The 14,078-nt window shown below is 56.2% G+C and overlaps 1 protein-coding gene across 1 annotated transcript in view; it reads left to right on the top strand.

Moving 5' to 3' along the window:
- SDK2 (sidekick cell adhesion molecule 2) overlaps positions 1 to 14,078 on the top strand; it is a 139,585-nt gene that overhangs the window by 94,041 nt on the left and 31,466 nt on the right. Inside the window, exons 25-35 of the mRNA XM_063080367.1 lie at positions 711 to 826; positions 1,493 to 1,682; positions 3,065 to 3,163; positions 4,096 to 4,290; positions 5,363 to 5,564; positions 6,335 to 6,438; positions 6,946 to 7,016; positions 8,548 to 8,683; positions 10,275 to 10,331; positions 11,759 to 11,860; positions 12,019 to 12,134. Of these exons, the coding sequence (XP_062936437.1) occupies positions 711 to 826; positions 1,493 to 1,682; positions 3,065 to 3,163; positions 4,096 to 4,290; positions 5,363 to 5,564; positions 6,335 to 6,438; positions 6,946 to 7,016; positions 8,548 to 8,683; positions 10,275 to 10,331; positions 11,759 to 11,860; positions 12,019 to 12,134 (1,388 nt within the window). The remainder of the gene's footprint in view (positions 1 to 710; positions 827 to 1,492; positions 1,683 to 3,064; positions 3,164 to 4,095; positions 4,291 to 5,362; positions 5,565 to 6,334; positions 6,439 to 6,945; positions 7,017 to 8,547; positions 8,684 to 10,274; positions 10,332 to 11,758; positions 11,861 to 12,018; positions 12,135 to 14,078) is intronic.

Raw genomic sequence — 14,078 nt, 5'->3', positions numbered from 1 at the left:
CTGGTGACTGCCCCTCCTGTGTCTCTCTGCCCTCAGGCCACCCAAGGGCACACAGACTGGAGCTGTTCAAAAATAGCCTGAGCTTGTTTCCTCTGTTTGTGTTTAGTGTCACAGCAGAGTGCCCTGCCCTGTGGCCTCATCTCCCTGCACCTGCTCCTCCCTGTGACTGTCCCCACCTTGGTGGGACAGCTAGGCAGCCTTAACTATCCAAGCTGCCCAGCTCTCTGACCTCACCTTTAACTGTCAGACAGTGGTGCCTGAGACAGCCCGAGATGGAGGGTCGGGGAAAGGCTTAGTTCTCAGAACACTCCAGAAACACAACCAGCTGCTCCTGGGAGCCTGGCAAGGGGTCTCCCACAGAATGTGAGTGCCAGCATAAAAGCAACCCTATTTGTCCACCCTGTGGCTTCTTCCTGGCACTTTTTAAATGACAGATGGCTCTCATGGGCCCCTTCCCCACTCTTCACTGCTGTGCCAGCAGATGGTACAAGCTTATCTAACATTAGCCTGAGCAGAGGGTAATGGGGGAGGCACATCTGAATTCAGAAACAGCATCTGCGACCCTCCAAAACCAAAAGATATCATAGCAGGATCGTCAGCTGCTTGGGGACCATCTGTGCCACTTGGGTCCGTGTCCTGCTCCACCTGCCTTCCACTGTAGGGTCGACTCTGGTCCTGAGTTCCTTCTCTCCTCTCCCTCTCTCCCTCAGTCCCATCCTCTGGCCCCACCAACGTGTCAGCGCTGGCCACCACCTCTAGCAGCATGCTGGTGCGCTGGAACGAAATCCCCGAGGCTGATCGCAATGGGCTGGTGCTTGGCTATAAGGTGAGTCTGTGGATGGGTGGGGTGGCACCCTACACTGGCTTCCCCCAGCCACTCCAGTCAAGGTGCCTGTCCTTGTTATATGCTGAGTCTGTGCCTCCTAGAGTGGACGCCGGGGATCCACCTGGCTTCCTATCCACCAGTCACCACGGCAACCGGGGAGTCCTCCCTTAGGGATGGGGAGGCACCAGTGAGGGCCCAGGGTCTTGGGGCTGCTCCGCCTCTCCCAGGAAGCCATGCTGGGTGCCCCCAGCCTCACTCTCAGCTCTGATGGGCCCACTTTCCATTTCCATTATCTTCTAGAATTTCTCTTAAAGCTGCTCTTAGCCACATGGTCTAGCCCTGGCCTGGAAGTTGGAGATATGGGTTAGATGTCCTAGCTTTTCTACCACTAGCTGTGTGACCTTGAGCAAGTCGCACTCCTCTCTGGTCTGTCTTCCCACCTTGATGCTCTTTAAGGAGACTTCCAGCTCCATGGCTGAGTGCATTTGTGTGTCCCCAGCCCTCTGGGTACACTAGCTCTGTGATGACCCCGTGCTCCCTCTGGGCCAAGCCACTCCTAGGAGCCCAAGTCTTTCCTTCCCACCCACTCCTGGGGATGAGACTCAGGAGAGGTGCTGGGGGGTGACACCCAGGCCCAAGGCGCTCACCCTGTGCTGGGCCCGGCAGGTGATGTATAGGGAGAAGGACTCGGACTCCCAGCCCCACTTCTGGCTGGTGGAAGGCAACTCGTCTCGCAGTGCCCAGCTCACCGGCTTGGGCAAGTACGTGCTCTATGAGGTGCAGGTCCTGGCCTTCACGCGCATCGGAGACGGCAGCCCCAGCCACCCTCCCATCCTGGAGCGGACGCTGGATGACGGTGAGTCTGAGTCCCAGCGAGCTTGGGGAAGACCGGGAGGTGCTGCCCTTCCTCCTGCCCGCCAGCCTTGCCCCTCTGGGGTCACTCTGTGCCTCCAGGGGGGCCATAGCCTCAGGCTCCTCCCGTGGGGTGTGGGCCACGCTAAGGACCACAAGCCCTACTGCTGATTACAGCCTGTGCATCCCCCAGGAAGAAGTGACAATGAGAGGGCACTTTGACATCTGATTCTGTCTCCCGCTCTCTCTAGGGCAAGTGTACAGAGGGCTAGGGACTTGGCACTAGTTGATTACCTTTTCACCTGGGGCAGGTTCACTTTGAGTATAAAGGTCTCTGAAAGAGAAAGTCATTTTTCCTGGGCACCAGCCTGCTGGTCCTGTTTGCCAGCTGGGCACCAGGCATTCATCCCTGCAGCAAAACTCCCATGAAAAGCTGGCCGATACGTGCTCGGCTCCTCCCTTCTCCCCACACACATACCCAAGTACTGCCCGCCACAAACATTTGCAGGGTCAGACAAGAGTGCAGAAGGAAGCCCAAATACCAAGTGCCTATATGTTCTGAAGTTATAAATCAAGCTAATGAACTGTTAAATTAAATATGTTCTATTCTCCTGCCTTGACAAATATACCCTTAAAATGACCAGGAAGGCCAAGTTCAAGTTCACAAAGCTCAGACTTCTTGGCATTCTGTGCTGCAATGAGGCAACACAAGAAGAAACCTCCCCCACCTCCACCCCCAGCCACTCACCCCCATCTCCTGCCCTGTTCCCTTCCCTTCCTCTCCTTTGGCCCACAGCACACATTCTCCAGCCACATCCCCCACACAGCTATCCCTTGGCCATCTCTGAGCCCAGCGGTGCACAGTCTACCCTCAGGAGGGTGAATCTCGGGAACAGGCCCATGCAGACCCTGGAAATATGTTTGGGGCTGCCTGACAGGGAGTTGCAGGATCCCAGGGCTCCAGAACGAGGCCTAGAGAGAGGGGCGGTGCAGGCTCAGGTCTTTCCTTTGCCCCACAGCCACCCTACCCCATGGGTGGAAGAAAGTCAGAGCAGAACCTTCTAAAGCACAGACCAAGGTCCAGACCCACTTGCTTGGTTTTGGAGAGCAGCCCAGTCCTGGGGCGTGTACACAGACACTGAGCCAAAGGAAGCTGGAGCCTGGGTCCCTTCCAAATAACACCTATTTTGAGGGTAGAAACCTCATTGATTTCATTTTCGTGTCCCTGGTTCCTCACACTGTGCCAGGCACAGAGCAGCACTCCACAAACATTTATAGAGCTGAGTGGCCCCTTCCCACATCTGTCCCGCCGGGCTGCTCTGCTGGAGCTGGACTCAGCCTGGGGCTCGGCCATAGCCTCAACCCCTTCTCCTTCGTCCCCTCCAGTCCCAGGACCACCCATGGGCATCCTGTTCCCGGAGGTGAGGACCACGTCAGTGCGGTTGATCTGGCAGCCCCCTGCTGCCCCCAATGGCATCATTCTTGGTAAGCCTTCATCCTTTCCCATGCCCTGGCTGCAGGAAGAGGAAGGAAGTATAAGACGTCAAAGAGACAAAGTCATTGTCAGCAAGTGGGAGAGAAGGCCCAGGAAGTATCTACATCTCCTCAGCAACAGGATCTGACTCTTATTTCTCCTGCTAGAAGTATCAGTCTGTAAGATTATCTGCTGGAGGGCAAGGTCAGGGTTCAGGTCCCTTAAAAACCATTGGCTAGCTCTGTGACTTCAGATGCCTCCTGTACCCAGTGCACTGGTCATCTGATAAACCTCAGCTGCTGTTCCTGTGTGTGGCCAGGCAAGGGCGTGCTGGCTGGCTCAGCACAGCTCACTGCTGGCGGACAGGGCCTGGAGCGTAGGGGAGGGAGGCTGCAGATCTGAAGCTGCATCTCACATTCCAGGTTCCCCCAACATGTATACCCAGGGTTGAAGTCAGCAGCTACATAAACTTGAGCAAGTCTGCTTTCCCTGTGGCCTCAGCCCCTCACCTTTGAAATAAATGGTGGTTCCCAGTCCCGACCTCATGCAATGCCTGTCCTAGATGAACGCCACACCTCCAAAAACAAGAGTCTGGGGTGGAGGGGCGAGCGCTTTAGACTGGAAAGACCCAAGCTGGTGTTGCAGCTCAGTCACTTCCTCGCAGGTGGTCTGGCCTCTCCGAGCCTCAGTTTCCTTACTTGGGGCTGTTATGGGGCTCACAGACACTGTGCAGAGTGCCTATCCATGCCCCCCACCATCCACACTCCCCAAGTGGCAGCTAAAGACTGGAGAGTAACCAAGATGGCTCCAAGCACACAAACCTCAGCCCAGGTGGCCTAAGTGCACACGCTGCTATGACTGAGGAAAGGATGACCCTTCCTCGGGGCTCTGGGGGCAGCTTTCCCTGCTTCCCAGTGTGCTCCATGTCCTTCCTTCCCCACAGCTTACCAGATCACACACCGGCTCAACACCACCGCAGCCAACACTGCCACCGTGGAGGTGCTGGCACCCAGCGCCCGCCAGTACACAGCCACCAGCCTCAAGCCAGAGTCTGTCTACCTGTTCCGCATCACAGCCCAGACCCGCAAGGGCTGGGGAGAGGCTGCCGAGGCCTTGGTCGTGACCACCGAGAAGAGAGGTGATTGCCCACAAGGAGCTGGGGAGGCCTGAGAGGTGGCCAAGGGGCACCCCCAGCCGATCCGGGTGCTCGGAGCCTCTCCACTGGATGGCTGGGGATCAGTTAGTTAGGAGTCACACTGCCCCACCTGAGATGGAAAGTGGGTTCTAGTCTCCAGAGTCAAGGTCAGCAAGGGGTCTGGGAGACTTCCAGAGCTGAGCTGGGAGGTCCCCTCCCTAGGATCCTGCTCTGCTCTGGTTTTCTAAAGGGAAGCTTGGTGACCATCATCCTTCCCTTCTCCCCTCCCCCACATGGCCCTGGCCTTGTCCAGTTGCATGGAGGATTGGGGCTGCAGCCTGAGCCCTGGCAACCATGGCCCACTGCCCTGAGCTGGCATGCATCTCGCCCAAGCGTGGGTTCCCCAGACCCAGGTCTGAGACACCGATTGATGTGAAAGTGATGGATGAAGAAATGTTCCCAGTAGGACAGTGGTTCCAAACTGGGGGCTACTTTGTCCCCCCAAGGGACATTGTCAGAGACAGCTTGGTGGTTACAACCAGGTGGAAGGTGCTCCTGCCGATGAGTGGGCAGAGGTCAGGGATGCAGCTCGGCATCCTGCACGGCACAGGACAGCCCCACAGAGCAGCATGCTCCATCCCAGATGCCGCAGTGCCGAGGCTGACAGTCTCTGCAGTAGCGAGTAGACAAGTGAGGCTGGAGAGAAAAGGAAGCCAAGAGAGGGCGTGGTGTAAAGCAGAGTCCCACAGAGGGAAGTGTGGGCTCCGTCCCACTCGGGACAGCGCAGGTCCCATCTCAGCGTTGCTGCGGGGCAGGAGCAGAGGATCTGGGGTGTTTACACGTCCTCATGGCCAGTCCTTGGTGTGTGTGTACGGAGGGGAGGTTCTGACCAGGAGACAGGTGCAGGCTGCGCACACGGATAGAACATGGCAGGACCCCATGCGCATGGACCTAGGAGGAGTGTGGCTCCAGGCCTGAGCCCAGAGCTGTCCTTCCCTCCCTTGAGAAAGCCATCCCCTCCACCAGCACCTGGCCCCGCTGCGCTGTTCACTCTCCTCCCCTCTGCCACCCCCAGACCGCCCGCAGCCCCCCAGCAAGCTGGTGGTGCAGCAGGAGGACGTGAAGGCGCGCAGCGTGCTGCTGTCCTGGGAGCCCGGCAGCGACGGGCTGTCCCCGGTGCGCTACTACACCGTCCAGACCCGCGAGCTGCCCAGCGGCAGGTGGGCGCTGCACTCCGCCTCCGTGAGCCACAACACCTCCACCTTCATTGTGGACAGGTGAGGCCCGGACCCCCCAGCCTGGACAGCACCACCCAGGAGGCCTCCTGATCCACTCTGGCCCCCTCCAGCTCTCTCCCTCTGTCTCTCTGAACCGGTTGGGGTTGCATCTTAATGATCTATTGCTGCAGCCTAGAAGCCCCTTTAGTGACGAGCCGCCATCCTGCATTAGGGATTCTTCCCAGCCAGGCAGCAGTTCCTCGCATCTTTAATAGGAGAGGGGAGCTTCACTCTGAAATTCTGGTTTCAATTTAATTCCCAGTGGGTTGTATTTTTTTATATTCCAGTTAACATGACTGGGAGTTTTGAGCCATACTTTCCTCCCCACCTCTCCCACCCCCAATAAATCAAAAAGAAAGATGTTTGCTGGGAGAGGAAATGAGACTGATAGACAAAGTACTGGTTACCCTTGAGAACCTCCACCCTTCCTGAATTTACTAAATTTAAGAAAGGCAGTTTTGGGGTGGAGGGAGTTTGCACTTTCGTGGTGGCCTGGTCCTCTGAGGTAGGAAACGTATAGACATTTCTTTTGGGGACCTATAGCCGGTGACTGGAGCTAAAGGCATCCCAAGCTGACATGGTCTGGGGGGCCTGGTACCCTTTGTGGCAGAGCTCCTGTCGGAGCTTCGGTGTTCCTGTCTGTGTAGTGGTGGGCACCCCGCCCCTTTCCCCGAGCAGGGGTAGATCAGTGAGACCCTGTGGTGGAGGCGTGGCACAGGGTCTTTAGGAGACAGCTCGGTTCATTGGATCTGATTCCATTCCCCTCACAGGCTCAAGCCCTTCACGTCCTACAAGTTCCGACTGAAGGCAACCAATGACATTGGGGACAGCGAATTCAGCGAGGAGTCAGAGTCACTGACCACCCTGCAGGCCGGTCAGTGCCCCCTCCCCCACTTGCGTCTCTTCCCCTTGGCTCACTGGCTACTTCCTGGGCACTGGGCATTCTCTTCCAAGGGGAGGGGACTCCAAAGATGAGAAGGGCACCAGCTTGCTGGGCTCCTGAGCTCCTGCACAGAGTCCCAAGGAGGTTTGGGCCACAAGGGCCTTTGCCAGGGCCTTGGGATCCCAGGCCCAGCCTCGCCTCTTAGTGTCTGATGTCCCACAAGCTACCAGTGAGTGGGAGGGGGAGGCCTGTGGCTCCGAGAGGCAGAGCGGAGGGGGCTCTGGGATCCTTGGGGTTGGTCTGGGGTCAGGTCGTAGTCTCTCTCTCCCTCCACAGTGGCCCTGTGTTCTGCAGAAATTGGGTTGGTGGGCATTGAAGGTGACTTAAGCTGGACCTGTTGTCCAGTCCAGTATCAGCAGAATCTGGTCCACGTGGGCTCCCAGGGCATGGGGCTGAAGCTCCAGCCCCCAGAGCCCCCTTGTGTGCCTCTGTCCACAGCCCCTGACGAAGCGCCCACCATCCTCTCAGTGACGCCCCACACCACCACTTCTGTGCTAATCCGATGGCAGGTAAGACCCGGCAGGCAGAGAGGTCCCAAACTGAGATCAGAAAGCCAACAGTCCCCACCAGGGCTGCCTGGGGCTCCCAAGTTCTCTGCCCCCAGAGCACACAGAAGGCATGAGCAATCCGGGAGTGTGCATGTTACAGAATATTCTATGCACACACTGACACGCACACACATCCCTCATTCCATTCTCCAGGTCTTCACATCAGGCTGCTGCTATTATCATCCCCTTCTGCAGATGAGGACTGAGACTCAGGAGGGGACGCCAGTAGCCCCAAGTCATACAGCTAGTGAGTGACAGGGCCATGTGTATTAGCCTTAGGTGTACTGAAAAATACTTGGGACTCTCAGGGTCCCTAGTGTCTCCCTGAAGTCCAGACCCACTGGTGAGTGAAGGGGTTCCTAATAGAGAGACAAGCACAAGTGTGCATGCCTGACCTGTGTCCGTCACTGTCAGCTGGAGCCCATTGTTCAGGTGCAGAGAAAACCCGCCCCTTCCTGCATGCCCCTTCCAGCTGCCCACTCTTTGGTGAGCACTGCCTGTTCTGCCACGGCCTGAGGAAGACAATGGGTGAACCTCAAAGACAGGCTGCCCATGTTCCGCCCTCAGGTTCCTCCTGTGCCCTCCAAAGTCCAGCCTTTGGCTCAGCAGGCCACCCACGGAGGCCCCAGAGCAGCTAACTCCCGCCCCTGCTTCTCAGGATCAGAGGGGCAGGCACCACCCTTTGCCCAGATGCAGCCCTGCTAAAGGGAAAACCCTTGAAGACAAAATGAGGAGGGACCCGTGGCCCCTCCCCAGCCTCACAGAGGGGACACTCCCTGAGATGAAGATGACCCATATACAGCTGTGAGCCAGGATGAGGCTGGAGCAGATTGGGGCCAGTGTGGGGAAGGGGGCAGGGAGGTACCAGCAGCAGCCAGGGAAGTAATTAAGGTGCTAATAAAAGGCTGAACCCTTTCAGCAGGTTTTTTAAAAGAGGTATCATAAAGATAGTTCCCACCTCCTGCCGAAGCCTGTTCTCCAAGCCAGCTGTGGACAGGAGCAGGAGCAAAGGAGAAAATGTGAAGGGGGGACTGGGGAGTGCAGTGCAGGCAGGCACACTTGCCCCTGTATGTGCTGAAGAGGAGGGAAAGGGCCCAGGTCACAGGAAATGCCAGGAAGTGTTGGCCAGGTGGTCAGGCAGGGGTCAGGAGGCCCGGGGAGGCTGATAATCGGGGCGGGAGCTCCTGGCCATGAACTGGCTCCATGAAAACAACTATGTGTCCAGAGTCATGCTCCAGGCCCTAACGATGCTGTGTGATCTTGGGGACGTTCCTTAACATCTCTGAGCCTCAGTTTCTTGCTCTGTGAAAGGAGGATTGCATGGTGATTTCTGCCCTCCCCTGCTTCACAGGGAACGCTGCGGTCACGAAATAACCTCTGCGGACGTGCTTTGTAAATTGAAGATGGCCAACGTTATCTTGGGGAGAGGGAGGGGCGGAGCAGGGCAAGCAGTGATCTGGGGCCTTCCTATCCCCTGCTTCCTTCCCTGCAGCCTCCAGCCGAGGACAAGGTCAATGGCATCCTCCTGGGCTTCCGGATTCGGTACCGGGAGCTGCTCTACGAAGGGCTGAGGGGCTTCACTCTTCGAGGCATCAACAACCCCGGGGCCAAGTGGGCCGAGCTTACCCGTGAGTGACATCCCAAGGGGATGGGGGAGAATGGGGGCGCACACTCACCTCTGAAGCTCTCAGCTTCCTGGAATCACTCTAACCTGGAACCCTGCCTCCCTCCCCCGTGTGTGCCTCTGTCCCCATCCCATTCATTCACTTACGAGCATTTATTGAGCACCTTCTACATGCCCCGAGACCCTGGAGGGCACATCCATGATCAAGACAGACAGGGTCCCTGCCTTCTTGGAGGTTGCAGGCTCAAGGAGGAGCCAGGCATTCAAGAAGTGATCTCCGAAATAGATGTCTAAGGCCCGTTGGCATGACAGCTGTGGAGGAAATATCCCAGGAGAGCCTAAACCCAGGGTCAGAAAAAGCTTCCCTGGCATTGACATTGGCACTAACACTGGAGGACGATTCTAAGTTAACCAGGCAAAGGGATGGGAGAGCCCAGCATGTAGGAAGGAGCACCTTGCTTCTGAGGGAACAAAGCCCCCTGGTCACTCCCCAAGAGCAGCAGTGGCAGGACCCCAGGGTGGGAAGTCACTGCCCTGCCCCGGGGTCTTGTGCGTCTAGCCTGCCTCTGTGGCAGGAAGGAAAGAGAGCATGGAGCCCAGGTAGAAATCACAGGGAGAGGATTCCTGGGAGAGTCAAAGCACTTGAAAGACGTGGCTGGACTTCTGTGTTAGGAGGGCCACTTTGGTGGCATGAGGATGATGCAGTTGGGGGATCACAGGCAGGGAGGCCAGAGGAGGCTGTTGCAGAAACATAGGCCAGAGAGCAGGAGGTTGGAACCAAGGTGGCAGGCTCTAGATGGAACTGAAAGCCAGTTTGGGAGATGGTGTGTTGTGGACACAGACTACAGGGTGCCATATTGATTCGTGGAGGGGACAGGGAGGAGCCCTGAAGGATTTGGGTACCCAGGCAGCTGGTGGCACCACTCACCAAAAGAGAGACTAGCAGGAGAGGGGGAGCAATTTAAGATCCTCTCCATTTTGGTGTTTCCTCCCATAATTCTCTTCAGCCTTTCGTGCTCGTCTTCTCGCAAGTGTTAGCAGACAACAAAATGATTGACCCTATAGCAAAGGAATATTAATAGAAAAACTTGGAAGTCGCTGATCCAACAGTTTGTGTTATTTTTTTATTTTTCTGCCAACATGTGCTCGTGATTGTGATTTTATATTGCCTGTGTATAATGCAGTCATATTTCCTGGTAGTAAAATTGTTTCTGGTTCATATGAGGAAATTAACGACTCTAGTATTTCATGGTGGTTTTCCGGGAGCCCTACCTTGAAACAAGGGAGCGGAGTTGGAAATAGAAGGTCCCCCTGAGCTGTCCCCAGGGGTGCCGAGCTCCGAGGAGCTCAAGATACCCCGTGACCTCTGGCCAGTGCCTACCAGCTGCCTCCCCCCAGCACCCCCATTCCCATCCTGGCCCCTAACTCAGCATCAGGGATCAAGAAACACTCTCCCTCTGCCTGTTCCCGCTGCCAGCCCCTCTCTGTCCCACCCCGTCCCCCTGGCCGGGTTTCTTTGTGGGCGGGGCATGTGTGTGCACTAACCTCCTCTGTCTGCTGTCTCCTCCGCCCCCTCCGCCGCCCCCACCCCATAGCCTTGTACTCCATGCGGAACCTGAGCCGGCCCAGCCTCACGCAGTACGAGCTGGACAGTAAGTCTCCTTGCATGGCAGCTCCCGTCGCGGGCCCAGGCCTTCCACAGGGGTGGGGAGTGGGGCCTCGGGAACATCTGACCACAGGCTGCAACATGTGCACCATGTGCACCCTGGGGTGCTTGAAGCATGGAATCACCCTTAACACATGTGACTTTTCCCAAACACACACAAGGGGTGGTTAGCAGGGGCAGCCTCCTCCAAGCTGAGCCTCTGTTGGGAGCGGGATGAAAGAGGAAAGTCTGCAGCTTTGTGCTCCGTGGGCGGTGGACAGTGAGGTTAGGTCCACAGGAGGTGCTGCTGGATGCTGCAGGGTGGGCCGGCGGGCAGGTCCTGCGTCGCTGCTGCCCATCTTGTACCGTCCGAGGCACTTTTCCACCCATCTGTGCCTTCCCGTTGAGACCCCCCTCCTGGAGGGAGCAGGCAGCAGTCTTGTGCACCAGCTTCTGTCTTTTCTCCGGGGACCAAGGCCGTGCTCCTGCTGGTCACATTTCCCAGCTCTTGCTTTGTTTCTGAAGTCCCAGCCATGGTTCTTCCAAAGGCCCAGAGCCTTGACCTCCTGCTTGAGGGAAAACAGCACAAGTGTGTCGTCCTTCTTCCTTCCTCAACCAGTGGCCACCACAGGCTGCAGAGCCGGCTCAGCCAGGGTGACACACACCCCTGGTTCTGGGTCCCGTGGAAGGAGAGAACTTCAACCCTGGGGAAGGGAGAAGAGGAAGGGAGCCCAGAGAGAGGACAGTGGAGAGGGGAGAGCACGCCAGCCACCCCCTGCAGGGGCAGCTTCCCCCACTCCACCCCCACCCCCACCCAGGGTGACTGAGTCCCTTTTCCTGTAGCTGTTTCCCTCTCCCGACCTCTGCCGGCATCCCCACCCAAGCACCCCAGGCTTGGCAAAAACATGAGGTTTCTTTATCCCAGAATTCCCATCCAATAAGCCCTCTTCTCTAGGACTGAAGCCCCCCACTGCCACATAAAGACCTGGGGGATGGGGCTGGGGGTGGGGGTGGGGTCCTGGAGCTGGGGACTCTGGGCATCTGCCATGGTGGGAAAGAGAGGGGACAGACCGGGAGGGCGTGGCCTGGTGGCCTGCTGTGCTCAGGACAGTTGTGGTTTACACTGGTTGTCCCAGTGTAAATATTAATGTTGCCCCTTTCAGTCTCAAAAGTGTCCATTTGGGCAATCAATGGTATGGTCACCCTCAGCCAGGAGGCCATCCAGCATCATCCTGTGTCCAGATTCAGGGCAGGAGACTGAGCACCCCCCGGAGGCCCCACCTCTTGCCCATGTTTTCCTGAACCTTCACACAGGGAGCTAGAATTGCAGGGATGCTCATCCTTCCCCCTACAGCCTCCACCTTCCATGGCAGGCTCCTTCCCAGCAGGGACGGTGACCTCTGTGTGTTCCCCCTCCCCCACTCTCCCCCACAGACCTGAACAAGCACCGGCGCTACGAGATACGGATGAGCGTGTACAACGCCGTGGGCGAGGGGCCCTTGAGCCCCCCGCAGGAGGTCTTTGTAGGGGAGGCAGGTGAGCACCGCTTGCCCTGTCCCCTGTCCAGCCACAGCATGCCTTTCCCACCCTCACCAAGTCCAGCCAGGAGAGATGCAGGATCTGGGGTCCCCATCCCACCTCCCCCTCCCCAGAGTCTACTCACTCACTCACTCACCACCCTCCACACCACACAGTGCCCACAGCAGCGCCTCGTAATGTGGCCGTCCACGGTGCCACGGCCACCCAGTTGGATGTGACATGGGAGCCACCCCCACTGGACAGCCAGAATGGAGATATCCAGGGCTACAAGGTATGGTATGGGGTGCTCCAGCAGAGCAAAGGGGTGCAGAGGGGCAAGGGGCCAGGGTGGGGGTTGGGAAGTGACCCATGGGTGGTAGTAGGGGAGGTCCCCAGGCCCTTCCACCTTCCACCAAGTGCCCACCCCTTCAGCCCTGCTGTACACCTGCCTCCTTGGCTGTTTGCCTCCAATTCACAGAAGTATTGTGCAGCTGGAGCACTGATCCCCTCCACTGTCCTAAGGGCAGACTGAGCTCAGATGCAAGAAACCCCAGCCACACCTCAGCTCACATGTCTCTGAGCAGCACCGCATCCCATCAGCACCAGCCCCATACTTATCTTAAAACCCCTCCTAGGGGTCATTTGGCCCCCTAATTATAATATTGCTTCTAATTGGATGGCCAATGAGCAAAGTACCACTGGCTGGTATTTGGCAATCTCTGTTTAAAAATCATTTCTAGATTTTGGGTGATGTCATGTGTTATCATGGGATTCAGTTTGCCTCTAATATCCACTAGAGCCCTTTGGAACTCTTTAATCTTTTTGAAAGTCCTATAAAGCTGGTAGGTTATGGATTTGTATGCCCTATATACAGATAAGGAAACAAAGACCCAGTTTAAGTGGCCTGGTGAGGTTACAAAAATAGCTGGTAGCTGAGAGTCAGACTCCAGGTCCACCGGCCGGCCGTCAGCCTGCGAGGGGTGGAGAGGAAGCACTGAACACACAAGCACTAGAGGAAGTGGTTAGAAACAAGAGAAAGAGGAATGTGTCTCTTTGGTTGGAGCAGTTGGAACTCACAGCCCTTGGCCATGTTGAGATCAGCTTCCTGCACCAGCATCCAGCCGACATTAATTCTTCGCAGTCGGATGTTATTCCAGAGAATAGCCCCAGTGTAATGGCCCAGGATGGGGGATGTGGGAGCCACAAGGGACCTCATGGTTTACCTGGCCCAGCCCCTCATTCCGCAGGTGAAAACTGAGTCTCAGCAAAGATGAAGAGCTTGCTCGGGTCACACAGCTTGTTCATACAAGTAGTGCCGATTTAAGACAGAATCTGGGATAGGAGTCTCTTTCCATTGGAGATGAAGGAGTGGGGAGGTGGAAAGGGTGTCTTGCCAAGGAAGCTGTAAAGATGGATGATACCCTTCAAGTCTTTGCCCAGGAGCACCAGCTTGGAAAACTAAATATTGCACCCCCTAGCATATGCCTCCCACAGGAAGAAAAAGGGGCCAGGCGGAGCCAGCAACAGTTTGACAGCACCAGACTGTCGAGGTTTGGAAGTTGCAAGTTAACATACAGACCTAGGAAGTGTGTGGGTGCACTCCACCCTCTATAACACAGCAGCTATCTACAAGTTCCTAAACACATCATCCAAACCCAAGCAGCAACTATGAACATGAACTGGGGAGATGGGAATTGCTGCCTCCTGGACGTGTGTTAACCAACGGATTAAGGTCAACATTCATTCACATTAATGATGAATTAACATCATCAACCAATGAGCACAGCTAGAATGATACTGCACTTGGGTCATCAGACTGAGCTGCAACATACACATTCATGGACATTCCTAGAGATCTAGTCTTTCAGTCCTGCAAGGACTCATGTTTAGGGAGCAGTTATTTTGTGCTCAGGTTTGTTCTTGGTGCTGAGAATAAAGCAGTGAGCAAAGAGACAACAGGAGCCTAAATTTTAGGGGAAGACCGTCGATGTGCAAACCAAATAATACCACCACATGGTGGTAAATTAAGTGGTGAAGGGGAGAGGCAGATCCAGATGGAGGTCTGAAATTTTAAATAGGGTCATTAGGAAAGAACTTAATGAGGTGGTATCTGAGCAAAACCCTAAAGGAGAACAGTGTGTGAATCACATGGACCGAGGAGAAGAACATTCTAGAAAGACGGGAAAGAAGAGGAAAGGTCCTGGGGTAGGGGGGTGCTTGGAGTGTGCAAAGACCC

This window comes from Cynocephalus volans, chromosome 16, assembly GCF_027409185.1.
Source record: "Cynocephalus volans isolate mCynVol1 chromosome 16, mCynVol1.pri, whole genome shotgun sequence".
Taxonomy (NCBI): domain Eukaryota; kingdom Metazoa; phylum Chordata; class Mammalia; order Dermoptera; family Cynocephalidae; genus Cynocephalus; species Cynocephalus volans.
The sequence above is the reverse complement of the archived record's forward strand: the minus strand, read 5'-3'. Positions and strand labels throughout refer to the sequence as shown.